General features: G+C 41.3%; 1 protein-coding gene across 2 annotated transcripts in view; it reads right to left on the bottom strand.

Moving 5' to 3' along the window:
- Positions 1–16,318, bottom strand: part of GOLM1 (golgi membrane protein 1) — a 31,113-nt gene extending 14,795 nt beyond the window's left edge. The window contains exons 1-3 of one of the 2 annotated variants that reach the window (XM_056514270.1): positions 16,134–16,318; positions 9,023–9,196; positions 6,914–7,093 (exon numbers count right to left, since the gene is read on the bottom strand). In XM_056514270.1, the coding sequence (XP_056370245.1) occupies positions 6,914–7,093; positions 9,023–9,196; positions 16,134–16,301 (522 nt within the window). In that variant the 5' untranslated portion in view covers positions 16,302–16,318. The remainder of the gene's footprint in view (positions 1–6,913; positions 7,094–9,022; positions 9,197–16,133) is intronic. The other variant, XM_056514271.1, reaches the window with a different exon arrangement.
- Between the last annotated feature and the right edge of the window lie 3,361 nt (positions 16,319–19,679).

Here is a 19,679-nt window from a genome sequence, read left to right as displayed (position 1 = left end):
AGAAAGAAACTCATATTTTAAACTTCATTCAGCCCACAAAACAATAGCTATAATCCTCAGGAGCAAAAAATCCAGCTTTTGGAAAATCACCCTATCACCATATCAAAATCTGATATTCTGTGACACGGTAACTCTGTAATATAGAACCACCTTATTGTATCTGTAAACATGTTTGCACAGAAATCCTTATCAAAGAGGAAAAAAAAAACCAGTCTATTGATTGAAGAAAATGCTGTGGACAGCAGGGCTTCAGACACCAAAACTCAAAAGTCACTCTTCCACCAGCAGTGTAGGAGACAAATTGCTCCAGCTGTACAGCAGATTTTTTAATAACAGCTGCCAAAGACTTGCTTATTATTCACCACAGAACATACCTACATAAGTCTTATTCCACTTAAGAAACTCAAAGCTAAAATTACTGTTTAAAAATAATAAAACATAATGCAGAAATATGCATGAGAAGCTTTGAGATAAATTATTTTAAATCTTTATTTTGAGCACATACTTTGAACTATGTAAATGCACTTGATCTGATTAACACTAAACAGTATTCTCCATACACGTATTCCTTGGAGGAATTACTACAGTAACTCCTCCAGCATTTTCTACTGTCAAGAATCAAGCTAACCCAAACACACTGAACGGACATACGTGCTTTCTAACACTGACTCTAAGTGGTGCATGTAAAATAAGATCATATAATAATGAGATATTGGAACAGAAAAAAGAAAGCAAATAAGTTTGATAAGCATAAAGACTTAAACTTAAGAAAAAAGGGACTTTGCATTCACAAATACAGCACAATGGAGAGAAAGATAAGCCACAGGATCAGTAACTCAGCTGGTAAGAACAAAACCAACTGCGAATAAAGCAAGACAGCAAAGCAAGATTTATACATGCAGAAACAGCCATTTATAATTAATCAGGGAAAAGCAAAGCAGTTATTTCATTATTAACTCAAATAGATTTAAATCTTTCCACCAAAGAAAGATAGTGGTTCTGTCTTGCATACTCCCAGGACTCCCACCACTACTCTGGCATTAGCATTAGAATGAATAAGGCTGGCAACAACCGATGTTTTAGTTACTGCTCAGTAGTGCTTACATTAAGGCAAGGATTTTCCCGTTTCCCATGCTCTGCCAGGCAGCAGGTGCACAAGAAACCAGGAGGAAGCTCTGCCAGCCAGGAGGTGCAGAAGAGACCAGGAGGAAGCTCTGTCAGGTGTCCCAAACTAGCCAAACAGACATTCCATACCATGCAGCATTGAGACAAAGTAGAAGAGTTGGCCAGTAGGCATGTATAGCTGCTGAGGGACAAGCTGGGCATCATACAGCAGGTGCTGAGCAAATGGATTGTGTATGTCTTGTTTTTCTAGGGTTTTATTCCTCTCAGTTATCAAACTTTCTTATCTTAACACAGTTTTCTTCAAAAATCCAGAGGGAGATGTGGGGAGTAAGTAAGTGGCTGCATGATATTTATTTGCTAGCTAGTGTTAAAACATGACAACTAGCTACAAAAAGGCTTTTTGGTTCCAGGACAAGAGACTAACTAAACTACATATTAGGGTATGGGGGGAAAGATCATAAATAAGATTTTTAAGGAAATATTTCGCTTTAAAGTTAATCATTGTGTTGCACACTCACGTATTACACTTCAGTGGAGCCACATCAATTGAAGTACACCTTATAACAAATTTCAAGCCCAAAATGAAGGAGATGGTATTCATTTAAATGTATTTCTCAATAAACCAGAATCCATTCAGAAATTGCACTTTTCCTCAATAAACATAAAAAACCCCACCGAATCAACAAAAGAACCCCAAGCAAAAAACAACCAACCAAATGAACAACCACACACTTAACAAAACCCAAGCCAAAAAAAACACCTCTCTTTCTACACTGGTTGTGCTAAAGATCTGACACTCAACCTTGTTTCACAGCCTGTGATAAAAGCAATTCAGACTCCATTTTGCCACAGAGGACTCAAAGACATGCACACCATAACGTGGTGAAGTTCTGCCTTCAAAACCACAAAAATCACAAAATTTCTTAAAACTTCAGCACAGGAGAGTGGTATGAAAATTACTTTTACAGGTACTGGGCAGCAGCAAATAGCTTGGAGAAAAAAAAGCCCTGTGAAACTACAGGACTTTCACTTTACTGTTATGTTTAACTAAAACCCAAATAGTAGGCAATGTAAGCAAAACCAAATCATATGATATAATAATATTAATATAAAACTTCCACAGGTATATCTAATGCACCTTCTGACTTTTTGTCCATTCATTTAGCTGTGAAAAGCTTACCTCGAAGCTTTTCCAAAATTAGAAGATGCAACACTTGTTTGGGTTGAAAAAAATAAAAAAAAATAAAAAAATAAAACACATACAGCCTTCAGTAAAAAGGAAAAGGTACCTTTTTACTCTCTCCTACAGACTACGGTAATTCCTTCCGAGTGGAGTTGACTCCCTGCATACCAATAGGTACTTTGTGTCAGAAGACTGTGCTGGGAATTGAAATTTTCCCAGAGGGAGGGGACCAGAGAGCAGCTGTGGCCAGTGTTAAATGATACTGAGCAACAGGACAGTGACATGCTTCACACAGAATGTACAAATCTTGGCGCTCCCTAAAACAAGATTTGGGTTGGAGATGTAAATCTTAAGAAAATTATCAATTGCAAAATCATACTCATTCAGTAAAGAAGTATTGAACATACTATTGCCCTGTTAAGCTCTTCAAAGAGACTTCTGTGGCTCTGTACATCCCAGAAGCTACAAGTCCTGAATAACAACCACAGAGAATTCTTCTTTACAAAATTGCTTATGAATTAGAAACAGCCCTGAACTGTTGTTACCAAGTGTTACTGTAAGACTACTTGATCTCGTCATTCTACTTCTGTATGGATTTCTAGAAGCCATTTCCTAAATCTACCCAAATCCTTAAAAATTCAAGCAGGTTTTTTAAAAGTAGACTGGTGACAGTAGTGTTTTATACATACTCAGACCTAAGAAAATAATAACAACAGCAGTATTCCAGAACTACACTGCCCCAGTGAAAGCCCATACAGTATAACAGGCTCAGACTATCTACCTTCTATGCTCTCATCCTTCAAGTAGCATAGAGACAGTTCTACTTCAAAAGAAGGCAGATTTAACTCCAAGTAATTACTGCAGTGCTAGTGACAAAGACTTTAACTGGGCAAATACCTTACTGGTCTTTTGGTTTAGTATGAAAGTAAATCAGTAATTTAATTATTTTTTATATTTTAGCAGCAGAGTAATAAGACACAGTGAGCAGAGATGAACTGCAATTATGATGGGTCTCAAATGTTACTTGTGAGTTGCTTTTGGTTACAAGTCCAGATTGTACAAGTATGCCTCTTATGTAAGTTTTTTCTACAGCCAAAAGAACCATAATTTCTTCCTGAAAAAGTGGGAGGTTTGAGATGCCATTTGAATGATTCCTACACAACTGCAGAAAGCATTGTAATTTTTCTTTAAGAAAAGCAAGAAGAACAAAGCAAAATCTCATTTATGACTTGAAAATCTCTAGTTAGTTATAGAGTTTCTAAAATGCTTGTAAAACGAGTTGAGACTCTCAGGATCTGGATTTGCATTCATTCTTCCTGACTAGGTAAATACTAGCTACTAATCTGCACAGAGTAAATAAAGTTCAATTCATGGACCAAGCTTCCCATAACCAGAAAGGGTAAATTCAGTCACCTCCCAGGAATCCCAGATTCCACTGCAATCCCTGGAGCCAAAACACAAGGATATGGGTGTGTATACAAGATATGAACATACAAAACATATTTATACATGGATATAGATACACAGAAACAAAAAAACACTCAGAAACTGTCTTTTCTTATATTCCATTTTCCTCTGTAGAATAACCACTGATCCTAGACAGCTTCTTCCAAGAAAGGTCGTTAGTGAGGAGCTTTCCCTCTCTTCTCTGCCACCATATCAGAGGCATTCATGAATTACAGTGGATTAATCCATGCCAATTTGGCTGACGTCTTCTATGACAAATGCACAACTTTCCAGCAAAACAGCTCTCCCTACTCTTAAATCAAAGTTGGAAAACAAACAGCATCCCTGCAGGATATTTGTTTGTGTGTCGCAAGAAAAGCAAAGTTTGAATTTGGTGCAAAATGGTGCACAGGCACATGCATGCTCACACTACCTCTTCAGGTTCCTGAGTGAAACACATGCTCTTCTCCAGTCACAAAATGCAGAAGACAGGAAAACAGTCCAGTGCACCACTTTCCTAGGTTATCACTTCCTGGGGTTTCAAAGCAAGCTTCATAGACTATTCCATGACTGAACAACAGTATTTTAGGGTGATAGAGGGAAAAGCACTTAGGAGGAAGTGCTGGCCCCAAAATCCACTTTTCCCAGCATCCCACCTCCACCTCTAACACTGAAATGCCAAATGAATTCCAAGGCAGCCATGAAGCAGAGTATTTTCCAAGCAGTAGCTTTTTCTGTCTGAGGAACACTTGGAGACAGAACAAACACCTTGGAACTGGGTGGTGGGTTAGGTGTTTATTCAAGGTCATCCAGTTCCTTTTGAATCTACACAGACCCACCTTAACTGGGTACTATGGATGCTAAGCACTTGCAGCTCCACCAGCTGCTGCATGAAGAGCAGTACTCAGGACTGCTCAGTCTGAACTACAGCTTGATGATGGCATTTAAAGCACATCTATGAATGTGGGACAACCCTGTCTTGCCTCCCCCAGCTACAAACATTTTCTGTACCCTTTGGAATCCTGTGATGGCTCTCCTCCGCTGACTCGCCCAACCTGTAAATCACACTCCAGATTCCCATAGAAAATCTACTGCATGGCTTTGGTGACCTTTGCTCTCTGTACCTTTCACAGCACTCCAAAACTCCACTGGTGACCTCCTCACAGTAAAACAAGTAACCCAGCGTATTTCTAAGCTCCTTTGTAACTTTTCCCTTCTTATCCACCCTTGCAATACCACTGTCTTACTGCATGGCTGCATAGTATCTCTACAAGCCATTGCAACTCCAGGTGTGAATGTGTTCACTTGTCTCCCTCACCTTTATCATTGACTTCTTCAGAAGAAAACTCCAAGGTACTTCAGAAGACTTTCTTTTTCAGAAGCCACTTTGACTCTTCCCCAGACACCAGATTCCACCCCATGTCCAACAGCAGTTCTAGTTCTCTAAAATACTTTTCACTACTTCTGGCACAGATGCCACATTTTATGAACAGTTCCTATATGTCCTCTAGACTCAAAAACACCACAAGGAAAGTGGATTGTGTGGTGCCACCTACCACTTGTCTGATGTCAGAAATTTGAAGCAAGAAGGTGGCACATCATGCTTGGCAGAAGCAACATTTTATTCACTAAACTTCCTCAAAACTCCTGGATGAGGTCCTGTCACCATCTCTCAACACCTGCCTATCTTGTCAGCCTGTGCTGTAAACTCTCTGGCCAGCCCTTGCAGTTTCAGTGTCTTTTGGTAACTCTGGCAATATCTGCTTATGGAAAGGAAGCATAATACTCCATTACATTTGCCTTTTTCTTACCTTCAATTTTTTTTTCCACTCATGTATGTGTTTTCACAGTCCCTTTAGGACTGAAGCAGAATGCAAGAAAATGCCACAGCATTCAGTAGCAACAGGAAGCAGAAGTGACAAGATTGATTACTCACTTGAATCCTGTCTGAATATTCTGAGATACCTTTTTAAAAAATACATACATTGAAAAAACAGATAGACAAACTATACCTCATCTTTTTTAAAGTATAAAGTATATGCAAAGACTGAACACAAAGAGAGAAATTATTAAAGAAACACGTTTATCTCAAAAGAGATAAAAATAACTGGTGTATTATTTCCTTGAAGATCTGGAATAAAGATTATTTAAAAATAAATTAATGATGTATGACATTGATGCGCACATTCTACCTTCCATTTTTACTCAATTTTTGTTTCTCTTTGTTCTTTAAAGATTCATCTGGTGATACTTTTGATATTTTACTCAGGCAGCACATTTTGAGGAGCAAACCATTCCCTCACAGTGAACCTACTCAACAGGTTCACTGAGTGAACCTGCAGTGACCTGAAGAGTACCTACTACCATCACAAGATGTGTCTGTTCAGCCTGCTGAATGTAATAGTACTGGAAAGCTGATCTTATAAGCTTCAGTCAAGAGACTCTACAGGAGAAGCAATTGAATACTCTCAACTAAATACTTCTGCTAACAGGGAGAAAAAGGCTATTACTGACTAACAACTGCAATGAAAGCAGTATAAGCAACACAAGGAAAATACACAGTTAACTAGTTTGCAAGATACTACACAGCAGGAATCATACACACTTCTATTAAGCAGTTTTGTTCACATTCCTCACGAAGGATTACCATCCCCCTGACAAAGCTGAACAGTCGGGAGCACTTCCGTAAAAATCTTACCTTCTCATATCTTCCCAATACTATTGAGTTTTTTTTTTGGGAGGCAGAAAGCCAAGATGCCACAAAATTTGTAATGCATTTAGAAACAAATGTCAACCATTTATGCTTACAAATATATTTGGGACTATATCCCTTGGTGCATCTTCCTCTTTTTCTTAATTTTTAAAACATCAGTATACAGGAAAGAAAGCAAAGGGACAATCCAGGTATAATAACAATTTATAGAGAGGACAAGCATTTTATTCAGAACTACTGTTCTGAAGACTTGCAGCTTCTAGTATTTCAAAGTTATACAACTAATGTTAAAGTGTCCATTCAAGGTCCATTTTCTCAATATCCTACAGTCATAAAATTTGCCACATTGACATTGACTGTAAGCTGCAACGTGTGAGTATCACTTTCTCTTGCAGAATGTGTCCTGGTAAACAACAGTTTCATTGAAAACTGTGGAAAAGCCCTACCTTCTCTTCCTGATGTACTCTGTTGGCATTTTCCATCTGAAAGCTGTGCAAGGACTGGATTTTGTCGATCTGCTGTCGCTGCTTCTCAAGCTCCCCTTGGAATTCATTCTTTTTTTGCTCCACAGCACCCCTCTCTGCTGCTGCCCTGCGGACTTTGCCTTCCAGATCCATGACTCGATCCTGAGAAGAGCAGATTAGCCAAAGTAAACAGAAATGCTTCCCCCTTGCCAGGATCTTGTCCACTATATTCAAGTAATAGCAAATTTCACACCTCTAACAATGCTGATATCATGAAACTCCTGTGTCAGCCAGGGATACTAGTCATACACACAAACACACACCTCCCCAGTTTTATGTAAATTAACAGAAGTTAGTGTTTTGTAGAGACTGTCAAAATTTCAATTAAAGATAAGAAAAATTAAAAGCTCAGTACTTGAGACTAAAAAAAACCCAAAACATAAACATAAAAAAGATTAGAGTCTACAGTCTTTCTGAAGTACAAGGTCAAACAATTTTTTTTAATTTAGCCCACACAATTCTGACAGCTCTACACTTCTCAGTATTGACCCCAAACCAATTCAGTGTGAAAACTCAGCTCTCAAATCAATCTGATTTCCTGGAAGAGCTAGAAAAGAGGGAGGACTGCCCAACACTGCCCAACTTTTACATGAACAATTCACATATGGCTATTACACAAAGACATATATGAGAAAAATCCATTCATAAATAGAAAATCATCATTCTTCTTGACTACTCAAAAAGCAGCTACAGGGAGAGGGAGAGGGAGAGGGAGAGGGAGAGGGAGAGGGAGAGGGAGAGGGAGAGGGAGAGGGAGAGGGAGAGGGAGAGGGAGAGGGAGAGGGAGAGGGAGAGGGAGAGTTTTGACTGTGTGATATATGTAATAAAATTTGTGTAAAGTTGTAAATTAATGTAGAATAAGCAATGTTTGTATTAATAAAATAATAAAAAACTTAAAAACCAAAAGCTACGGAGGGAGAAACAGGGATTGGTTAATCGCAACACTGTAACTGCCAACAAAAGCTGAAGAACTATGGTTAGTAAGACAACAGACGTAGCCGCGGTGGAGATGGCCCTGTCCAGGGTACACCCAAACGATAAGAGCCCGATAAGCACCCACGACTAAGATAACCAGAGCCATGGGGAAAAATACATCTGAATGCCCGTTTCCAGTAAACCAAAATCTGCAAGTTACATCTCAATTCCATCTCCCTGTAAACCTGAACCTGCCTTCATCAAAATTCATCGTCTCCCGGAATATACTTTTGTCCAGCCCAACGCAGTGAAAGAAAACTACATGAATATGAGGAACAATGAAAGAAGACAAACACCCCCGCTCTGGGCTAAAAAAAAAACTGTATAAAAACTAAGCTGACCAAGGAAGTTTTGTGAGCATTGGAGGATCTGATGCAATAGAGATCAGATCAGAGTGTGTTCACCTGGCGCCAGCCCCGGGCTCAGCGCTGTCCCTTTTTTTGATTGTGGCTATCGAGGACTGTATCTCGGTAGCAAAATACATATCGCTTATTTTAATAATATTTAATTTGTCTTGATCTCATTTTTATCTATAACAACTGGGATAGAGTTAGTTTTCTTCACAGTAACTCTGCTCACATACTACTTCACAGTGGTATGGGGCTCTGTTTTAGATTTATAATGAATACAGATTGATAAGATAAAGATGTTTTTCTTATTGCTGAGCAGGGCTTGCAAAAGCCAAGGCCTTTTCTGCTTTGCTTACTGCCACAATGGCGAGGAAGTTGGGGGTGCTTAGGAGGGGACAAAAAACAGATGGCATTTGTCACGTCTTTAATGTGAAACAGCACAAGACAGCTGAATGTTTTGTGAGACCATAAGTAATAAGTTATCACACACGCAGGTGTGTTTAAGTTTTGGGTTCCTCTCAAGTACAAATAGGCATTCCCCCCATCCCTCCAATCTCCCACTACTGATAAGCAATGACTGTAAAATCTGTGAAAGTTCCTACAACAAGCTGAAGTTCCTGACTTGCCATATGAAAGAGAACCATCCTCCTTATGAACTATATTTATTACTTGCACATAGTGACAGGCAGAGCAAAAGGAACGTTACCTGCAGATCCATGCTGCGAGAACTTGCAATCCAGTAATTGAAACCCAAAACAATTATGCATGCCACAAGTGCAGCCATGAGGAGTGGTGGAGACTTCATCCCGCGACAGCTGTTTCCTAGTCCTACCATTTCAAGGAACGAACAAATTGGAAGAACCCCAGCAAGTATGTAAACCTGCAACATAAAAAGGGCACATTATACTGCATAAACATATATACTGCATATACAGCACAAAAAAAGCTGTTGCATTATTGCAAAGAAAGTTATCAGCTGACACACACCCAGCAAGGAAGGTAAATGCATTAGTGTTGACCTGTCTAGATATTTCCATCTGGAAGGCAAAGAGAGATCATCACGCTCTATTAGTTTGTACAGAGAGCTTCACATGGTCTTGAGGGGGACGTCTTGAATACTCCCAACAATATAATGAAAATCTGCAACAAACCAAACCAGCCATTCTTTTGTCATACAACTACCCGAAAACCTACATAGATGACACAGGGCTAGATGATAGATTGCTTTTTTACCTAATTTACTCAGAAAACTAATTTAGTCTTGATGTTCGAGGAATAATTTGCACTTTGCTCTGGTTTGAAAAAGACAGGTGTGTGCTAGGGATGAGCAGGGCTTTCCTTGAAATGGAGATAGTAAAACTCTGAATTAGTATAATTTTGAAATTAAGGGGCTCTCAGGCAAAGATGTGGGGATAGGAATAACAGTTCTTTACTAGTAAATCTAACAAGACAAACAAAACAACAACTATGAAATTAACAACAAACAGAGCAGTAACCCAGTTCCAGTCCTTTTTGGCCACAGGCACCCTCCCCTGTGCTGCAGCTACCGGTGGTGGGCAGGGGCAGATCCCACACAGCTGCAGTGGCACTGGGGATGATGGCAGCAGTGTCCCAGGTGGGAAAGGTATGGAGGACAGACTTTTGTCACAGTGTTGGTCCTGATGCTCCAACAGGATGCTTGGAGATAGCAGGCTGAAGCAGGCGTCCAAGCAGGGCAGCAGTGTGGGGTCCAGCAACAGAAGAGGCAGCTCCCAGCATTGGGATGGCAGCGAGCGTAGCAGCAGTGACCTTTCTCCTCCGACTCCAAGAGCGAGGGATCAACTGCCTCCCAGCCTCCTTTACCTTCCTCTAATCTTCTAACCCCCCCTTCCACCCCCCCCACCCTCTGAGAGAAAACTCCCAAAGAAGCTGGGGGGCTCTCCCTCTCCGCATCTCAAGGACCCAGTCATCAGTGTCTTAGCATGTCAATGGATAAAAATTCCACAGGCAGAGAGGAAAGCAAAACCAACCCACAACAGCTTTCTAAAATTAGACAGTTTCAACTTATTCCATCTGACACTAATATTCAAAGTTCTTGTTCCGACATTGTAAATAAATACATAAAGCTGATTGAACCAAATTATGTAAAGGAGAATCTAAAAATAACAATTAATATAAATATGAGTAGACGCTCCATTGATTTCAAAGTTACATTGCATTAAGTTTTCTCCATTTTCATCCTCAGTTGCTTTGTCTGCTCATACAGAAAACAAATAATGAATTAGCAGTGCCAGGGATGTTACTGAGACTTGAGTTACAGGCCGTCTTAAAAGATAGCCAGGGGCAAAGAGTATTTGCAATTCTTTTTGAAACAGGCTAAGTTGATGTTGTGATGTGGTAAAATCTGGTACTAATAAGCCTAATGGCACCTAGCTTTATGAATCCTCAAACTCCACTGGGAATCTTGGCTGCAGTTTACAGAAGATTTATCCCTTGTAAACTGAGATTAAGTTTTTTTCTTTCTGCACTTCTGCAGACAAAAGACAGCAAAAATAACCTCAGAAGACCAAAATATATATGCATCACAAGACACTATTTAAATCTAAAATGGGTAAATTTACTAGTAAGCTATTGTACAAGTACTCAAGATACATGCTCTTAAGCAAAGCAACTTTTTCCCTACTGTTGCAACACAACAGGTGGCAAAGTTTTAAAAGTTAATAAATGATACCAACTTTCAAAGGACTTACACATGAACATACACTGTAAACACAGGGAAAGAATGTGATGCCAGCACTTCACTGGTACCAGAAATGTGGATTTTACAGTACATCCAGCACTTAAGTCCTTCAACAGCTCACCTATACCTCAGTGTCCACATGGATTCTCTGGAAAATTCCCTCTCTGCAGTCAAGACAGAATATATCTTCTCCTCTTTTCCTAGGAGGCAGTGCACAATACTGACAGATGCACAAAGGTTTCAAATCTGCTTTTACTTGAAAAGTTTTCTAATTTGTATTTGAGGGTAGAACATACAGAGAATATAAGAGTAAAATTCCTAAATATGTTGCCTCTTTGTAAACACACATACACCACAAAACAATCCAAAACAGTGTGCATAAAAAGTCTAATACCTGAGACTAAAGGAAACTCCAGCTAAGGCACACATGCAGCACAGCTCCAGTGGACATCCACAGGGCCACATACAGATAGGGTCAACACTAAGAACCAGAGGCATGGAAAAGAACCGTGCCATTTTTTTTTTTTTTTTTCTAGTAAATCAAAAAATTAAGATGCAGTAGATTAAAACAGAGACATGCACAAATTTCCAGTAGAAAGCTATGAATTGCAGAAAAACATACATCTTGCACAGACTATTTTCCTACTGTGTCATCCTAGAAGGAGTACCTGAGAAGTACAGAGCCACCATGTCTTACACACAATCCTTGAAAATCAAGAACCCCAGATCTCTAGAGCAGCAAAAATGAGAGCACAAGGGGCATGATTAGCACTTCCATCTCAGCAAAGAACAGGAGAATTTATTTACTTTTGCGTACCAGAATAAAATACTGTATTTCAAAAAAGGTCTGTCAGAACCCATCATGAAGTCATCTGTATCCTATTCTTAGCTGTAAGAGTAGGTACACTGGACACATGGAAGAACTACCAACATGGCACTGCAAGATGCAGTGCTTCATTTCAAGCGTGACTTCAATAAAATAACCAGTGTTTTCCTCATAGCTGTCATAAATAGAGAAAATTATTCACATTATCAGCGGTAACAGCTTGCACTATAATTTATCTACTAGATAAATATATGGGACCAACTGTTTAACTCAAATTTTCAGAGGTAAAGCAACTATATTTTTCAAAGAAAGAACGATTAGTTCACCATGCAGCTTAAAGCACAGGCACAAAACCACGTTAAAAAATGCCAATGCACCTAGATAGTAGACAAATCTGGCAGGATCAGCACCTTTTCTGCTATTTTTTGCTGTTACAAACAAACAGGCAAATAAGCACTGATTTCACTAAAGCATATTTTACTTCAACACATTGCTCTTTCTAGAAAAGCCAGTGTTGTTTACCTTTAAATAATTTATATTAATTAGGAATATATTTTTCTACTGAACAGGAGGAAAAGCAAAAGGAAGAGGAAAGGCATGAAAGACACAGAAGGATCTTCCATTTGCACACTGCAGACCCAAAACTTTATCTCTGTTGCAATATTGATATTCCCTCTCTCATCAGCTCAAAAAAAAAAAAATGTTTAACTTTCTGCTGTGGATAAACACACATATATTTTGGAGGAGAGATAAGCAAATCAGCTCAATAAGCACATTTACATGAAAATCTGTTTGCACATGCTGTTTTCCAGGAAACATCTGCTCTGGCACAGTTATTTGAGTTGAATTTAAATAAGTTTCTGATTTTATGGGTAAGAAAGTAATTTTACTGAAGATGAAATTCAACAACATCCATGGCAATTGTAAAAATAAACACACTTGTAAAATTCCCGACTTCTGAACGGCAGATTTCATTCTTCTGTTTTGCCAACCTAGTGGTGCTTAATTGAGAGGGAGATGTTTTAGACTCTGACATATTCTGACATATTCAAGCAAATTAACATACACAGTGAGCAATTCTTTCTTTTATTGTACCTAGCTGAAATAGGTCATCTAGTATCCAGCAATCTTCTACTACAGATAAGCAACAACGTTGCCAACCAAGCCACAACACCAACACACTAGGGCTAAAGACAAAACAAAATGGTGCATTTCAGAATCCCAGAAGGAAAGACAAGTCTCTCTGCTCACAGGGTTCAGCTCTTCCATAAGACTTGCCAAGCAGAAACCAGAAAAGATGAAAAATTCAACAGACACACAGCAGAAGACAAAAAGTGTTCCCTGCTTACCAACTCCTCCTCTACCACCCACCCACTGCATGGTAAAAAGCCAGCATAAGCCAGAGGAGCATCTAAGGACCAACCACGGCTGAGGCAGCCACTGAAAAGTAAGGCACAGCTTCCTGGAGGTCTGAGTACTTGCAACTCTGAGTAAGGACAAAGCCTTGCTAAAACCACTGTAAAAAGCAGAGTCACAACCAGAATCAAGATATTTAAAAAGAAAACAAAAACAAAAACAACAACAAAAAAGCCCCAACAAGGACCTAAGGCTAACACATAGCACAGAGGCCACACAGTCCCATCCCAACCAGACTGGATCAGAATGTGGAAACCTCCTCCCACCAAAGGAGTCCCTCAGGCAGACGGTGGTGCTATCCTCACCTACTGCAGATTCTTTTCCAGCCTCCCACTGAGCTTCTGAAAGAAATCACCTTTTTTTCAGATATCGTTATGAAATTCCTATTCTGACTGTTGAATTAAAGCATACTGGACTAACCAAGCAAGTTAATCAAAACTTCTTCCATTGATAAGTTAGTTGTTATACCCAGATACAACTAAATCAGACAAAAGGGTATACTAGAACCTGAGTTTTATTTTTTAAAAAACAATTAAATGAAATTGGAAAATTAAGTAATTCTTTTAAAAGTGAATCAGAGAGCAAACATTTGTGTGCCTGGTCTTCCAAAAAAAGAAAAAAAATTACCAGCCTGGGTGAAAATGGAGTGCAGAAAAAAATGAGTCAAACCCTTTCAATTTTCACTTTAAAATGGTTAATGCACAGTAGTGATTATCTTTGAAAGAGAGATCCGGTTGGTTCTTACTCACAGCAGGATCTTACTTACAAGTACCACTATTCACAGCCCCATGGTGAGAACCAGCTATAGCCAGCAGCAACCTTTATGCTTTCAAAGATGCACAGACTGGACACGGGGGTCAAGGAACTGTACACCATCACAAAACAGAGCATACAGATTTCATATCATCCTCTGCAGCAACACTGTCTGAGGGTGGTTTTTCTTTTTCAATTTGCAAGTCAAAAGAGGTCAAACAAACATTTTTCCAACGGAGATTAAAAGTTTGTACACTGAACTCAAGCCTGTTGATCATGAATTTTCTATATGCCTTTCACAGGAATTTACAAACTGCAGGAGGAAAAAACACCCTGAAACTTTGGATGAATGTCACAGAGTCACTATTTACCCAAATTATTAAGTTACACTTCTTACAGGAAGGGAAGGGCATTTTCACCACAACTCATTCAGCAACTTCACTCTCATCCTGCTCAGGAACCATTTAACTCAAGACAGTCAGTCCAGGTCCCAGGTTTTCCTTTTCTAATGTATTTCAAAACAGAAGTAACAGATTAGAAGACTATGAAAAACCTAAAAATACACTATCTGTCCAAGGAGAGGATCACTGTTACCATTTGTTCACTAACCATGTTTCAGATCAAGAAGTCTCTCTTCTTCGAAATGACTACTTTACAAGAAGCCAGTAACCAAGAACCCTCAATGCCCTTTATCTGATTAAAAAGAATCCCCAAACAGGTATGCAGCAAAACAGAAGCTAGAGGTTTAAGGTAGGTACCTATCTCAACGACAGAAGTTGGCTAACCAAAAATAATTTCATAAAATGTTCTAGAATACCTGGACATGTTGCCTAGGTGCACTTTTAGATAATAGTATTACCACTGAAAATACTGTGTTTTTTTGAAAACAAAATTAAATAAGCAAACTTATACACCTAGACTTTCCCAAGAGTTAGTCAGACTGCTCACTTATTTTTATGAATATATTTTATTGCTGGTATTTTTCGCATATAACATGAACTACCTTGTTAAGATCACAATTAATCTTATCTTAAATGAAGATTATGAAACAGAGTACAGTAAGTTTAGATATGTGATGAGAAACTCAGTAAATTGCTACCATTTCCCCACCACTGCAAAACTACACGTATGGTTTGACTGTAAAACACACAGACCTCCTACCAGGAGAAAAAAATTTCAACATTATAAACAGTTCTTTAAGAGCAAAGTGATGTTAAGATATAGGATGAAAGGCCACTCAAAAAAAGTAAATTCAAGAGCAACATTTTCTAAAAATCTGATCAGCTCCTCCTATCCTCATGCTGACAAGGGAATCCAACGAAGTAAAACTAGGCAAACCTCCCGAGTGCAAGCGATAAACACAGTGTCTACTGTGTACCCAACAGCCGAACCAAAATTTCTGAAGAGCTGGGGGTAACACTTTTCCAAGCAGAGGTGGGAAGGCCTCTGGAGGCACAAACTTTTGCAAAGCCATCGGTCCCCTGAGCAGCGTTAGGCCTCCGCAGCTCTGCCCATGGGGAGGGAAAGCAGGGAGCAGGCTGCCGCAGGGCTGGCTCGGAAGGAGGAGGAGGATGGTGAACAGCCTCAGGTCACCGCCCCGGCTGCGACAGAGCACGGAAGGGCACCTGGCCCGACCCTTCCCGGGAAGGTAGCCGGGAGGCATCTCACACCTGCACTGATTTCTAACACTGTTATTTCTACCTCCGCTGAGAATACCCAGAGATGTTTCCGGCTCAAGACCCTTAAGAGGAAGGCTGGCTGAAGAAACGCGAGAAAGCTACCAGCGTCCGGCTGAAACCTGGCGATACCTCTGCGAGCGAGCCGGCGGCGAGCGGGAAGTGCCCGTGTGGGGCCGCCCCTCACCGCCCTCACGGCCGGGGCCGCCGCTCGTCCCGAGCCGAGCCGAGCCGAGCCGAGCCGAACTGAGCTGAGCTGAGCCGAGCCGAGCCGAGCCGAGCCGAGCCGAGCCGAGCCGAACTGAGCTGAGCTGAGCTGAGCCGAGCCGAGCCGAGCCGAGCCGAGCCCGGCGGGGCGCAGCCGGCACAGCTGCGGCCCAACCACCCTCACGTCCCGCCACCCACATGGCCCGCCCGGCGGCCTCACCTCGCCGCGCCGCCGGCTGCTCCCCGCCGAGCAGAAAGGCGAGGGCCGGCACGTCGCCTCCCGCTGCGCCCGCCGCCCGCGGCGAAGGAGAGCGGCAGCAGCAGGCGGGCAGGGCGGGGCGGGGCGCGGGGAAGCTCCCGCTCCGCCCCACACGGCCCCTCCCCACATAACCCCTTCCCACTCGGCCTCTCCCCACACAACCCCTTCCCACTCGGCCTCTCCCCACACGGCCCCTCCCCACACAGCCCCTTCCCACTCGGCCTCTCTCCGTCCCGCCGGCGCCTCCGGCCGAGGAGCGCCCTGGGCTGGGCAGAGCCGTGCCTTGGCGCCCGCCCGCCGGGAAAACGCGGGGCAGCACCTACCGCCCTGCCTGCGCCGCCCCGCAGCCTCCGCCCCAGCGGCTCCCGCAGCCCTTCCTTCAGCACCGCTCTTCTGAGTTCCAGATTTCCTGTCTTGACCGCAGGCACTTCAGCTCCTGGAAAGCGGCACGTAGGCGAAGCTGAGAGTCCGAAATCAGAGAGGGAGCGACGGAAGACTCAGGAAGCCTGTTTCAATACCTGTTTTTGACAATCAAATGGATGACGCTGGTATTTTCTTCATTTTAAAAGAAGGAAAGTTAGTCAGCCTGTTTATTCCGTGGTTGTCATTAACTCAGCTCTACACTTTCCACTATCTAGATGGAATCATGGAATTGTTTTGTTTGGAAGGCACCTTAAAGACGATCTAGTTCCTGGCCATGGGCAGGGACATCTTCCACTAAGGCGAGGCCGCACGAATCCGTGTTCAAAACGGCCTGGAACACTGACAGAATGGGGCATCCACAGCTTCTTTGTGCAACCTGTTCAGTGCCTCACCACTCTCACAGTAAATAATTTCTTTCATAATTTTATAACTTGTAAGGATTTCCTTTCTAATTTTCTGTTCTTTCAGTTTGAAGCCACTACTCTTTGTCACATCAGTATTGTTTGTAATGAAGAGTCCCTCTCTAGCTTCCCTGTAGGCCTTCTTCAAATACTGAAAGGCTGCTATGAAGTCCACACAATCTTCTCTTTTCCAGGCTGAACAGACACAAATTTCTCAGCCCAACCTACATGTTGTTTCTGCATTTTAGCTTTTGCAAATGGAAGTTTAAAAAAGTGAATGGAAGCAGAATGGAAAAACTAGTGAAGCAGCAATTGTAGGCTCTGAAAAAAGCAATTTCTTTACATATATATATATATATATATATATATATATATATGTACATTTCTAACTGAACAAAGACCACAAACTTCACAAAAGTGACCTTCTACATGTCAGAACATAATGCCAAATATGAGGCTTTCTTCCCATCTTTAAAGACTATTTAAAAGGTGATCAATGTAACACCTGCACTTTAACCTTTTCATGGGAGAGAAAATATATTTATTATCGTATATTTTTTTAAAAATAATTCATAAAATAGCTTTGTCTAGACCAAAACCCAAAAATTTTCTTACAAGTACATGATGGATCATGTCTCACTAATTAGGGAATTAATTGATTTCCAGCTGGGATATGCAATATTGATAAAAAGGTATCATTATTTTAAAAAATAAATATCCATGTATTTTAACAAAGAACAAACAAAAACACAAGAGCACATCTACATATGTTACACTGTAGAAAAATTAAGGATCTTAACAGGATCTCTTGGGACCAGTATTAGAAACAATGTACGACTGTGCCTGAAAAGACTAGAAGCAAAGTAATTTGCAGAAGACTTCTGGAGATGTATCTCCTGAATAATTTGTAACTGAAAGAGAATGGGAGACTCTCAAAATTTTGTGGGAAAATTAGATTACCTTCAACTATTTTTTATTTAATAACATGCTTTTTGGGTTTTTTGGTTTTTTTTTTTTTTGGTGTTTTTGTTTGTTTGTTTGTTTGTTTGTTTTGTTTTGTTTTGTTTTGTTTTTTGTGTTTTGTTTTTTTTTGCTAAATGGTAAGTTAATTCCAGATGGTAAGTCAAATTCTTGTTACTCATTCACTGAAAAGCATATCTAATTAGAAAATCAAGAACCTCTTCTTTTTTTCCCTCAAAACTACTGACATCTTTCTGCTAGAATTTGATTGACAAAACAATTCACATAACCACAGAATCGTGGGAGCTCTGGAGATGATCCAGCTCAACCAAAACTCTGCACAAGGCAGGGTCACCTAAATCAGGTTAAAAAGGAGCTCATCCAGGTGGGTTCTGAATGTCTCCAGAGAAGGAGAATCCATGATGGGCCCTGGGCAGCCTGTTCCAGTCTTCTGCCACACTCAATGTAAAAGAAGTTGTTCCTCATGCTGAGGTGGAACTTCCCGTGTTTTAGTTTAGGGCCATCACTTCTCCTTCTGTCTCTGGGCACCATTGAAGAGTCTGGCACTATCCTGTTGTCACCCAGCTTTAAGATATTTATATGAGGTATTGAGATCCCCTCTCAGTTTTCTCTAAACAGGCCCAGCTCCTGTAGTGTTTCCTCAGAAGAGAAATGATCCAACCCCTGATCATCCTTGTGGCCTTCCACTGGATCCTCTTCAGTAACTCCTTTTACTGAGGAGCCCAGAACCAGACAAAGCACTCCAGAGGTGGCCTCGCTAGGGATGTGTAGAGGAGCAGGATCACACATCTTGACCTGCTGGCCACACTCTACCCTGGAGATGAACTCCAGACCCTCATGGCCCCAAGGGCACTGCCTGCTCATGGACAGCTTGTGATCCACCGAGAGTCCCAGGTCCTTCTCCACAGAGCTGCTCTGCAGGAGCAACCCCTGACCTGTGCTGGCTCTTGGGGCTGTTCCTCCCCAGGTGCAGGACCAGGCACTGGCTCCTGTTGAACTCATTTTGTCTCTGCCCAACTCTCCAGACTATCAAGGTCCCACAGAATGGCAGCAGAACCTTCAGGTGGATCAGCCACTCCCTCAGTTTACACTGGCTAAGCACCAGGCACCCAGGGAAACCATTCACTCAATTTCCACTGCTGTAACTGAGCAAAGGAGGTGGAAATAAAGGACTCACAAGTTGAGATAAGGATTAGGAGAAAACACTTTAAGGGCAAAAACAGGCTTAAACTTAAACATATAAAGGGGAAAAAACTGCTGCTCATAAGTACCCTTGTCAACAAATTCCACCGGTTCAAAGGTTTCTGTAGGATTTCTGTAGGATTTTACAGCACTAAGAAATTGATCTCTGGATTCCATGTCGGGGAATTGATCGCCTATGTTTTTGCTGCTTGTCACGAGGTCCCCACTGCCACGAAGCAGCTCCAGCACCATTCAGCCCCTCTCTTCATTTGGGAGCCAAAAAAGAAGCCACTGCCCTTGTGCTCACAGCACAGCTGGTTAAAACCAGCGAAGCAGGCACAGTTCGCAGTGAACCGTGCCAAGATGGTGCCAGTCTCATGGCCCCAGCCATGGCGCTGGCCAAACAGTGCTGGCCGCATTGAAGTTGGCCTCAATGACTACCTTGTCACCCCTGCTAAAAAGAACAAGGTGCACTTTTTTCCTCCTTAAATATCATCACAGAGGTATTACCAGATTCTCT

This window comes from Oenanthe melanoleuca, chromosome Z (genome assembly GCF_029582105.1).
Source record: "Oenanthe melanoleuca isolate GR-GAL-2019-014 chromosome Z, OMel1.0, whole genome shotgun sequence".
Lineage (NCBI taxonomy): Eukaryota > Metazoa > Chordata > Aves > Passeriformes > Muscicapidae > Oenanthe > Oenanthe melanoleuca.
This window is presented reverse-complemented; position numbering and strand designations above follow the sequence as displayed.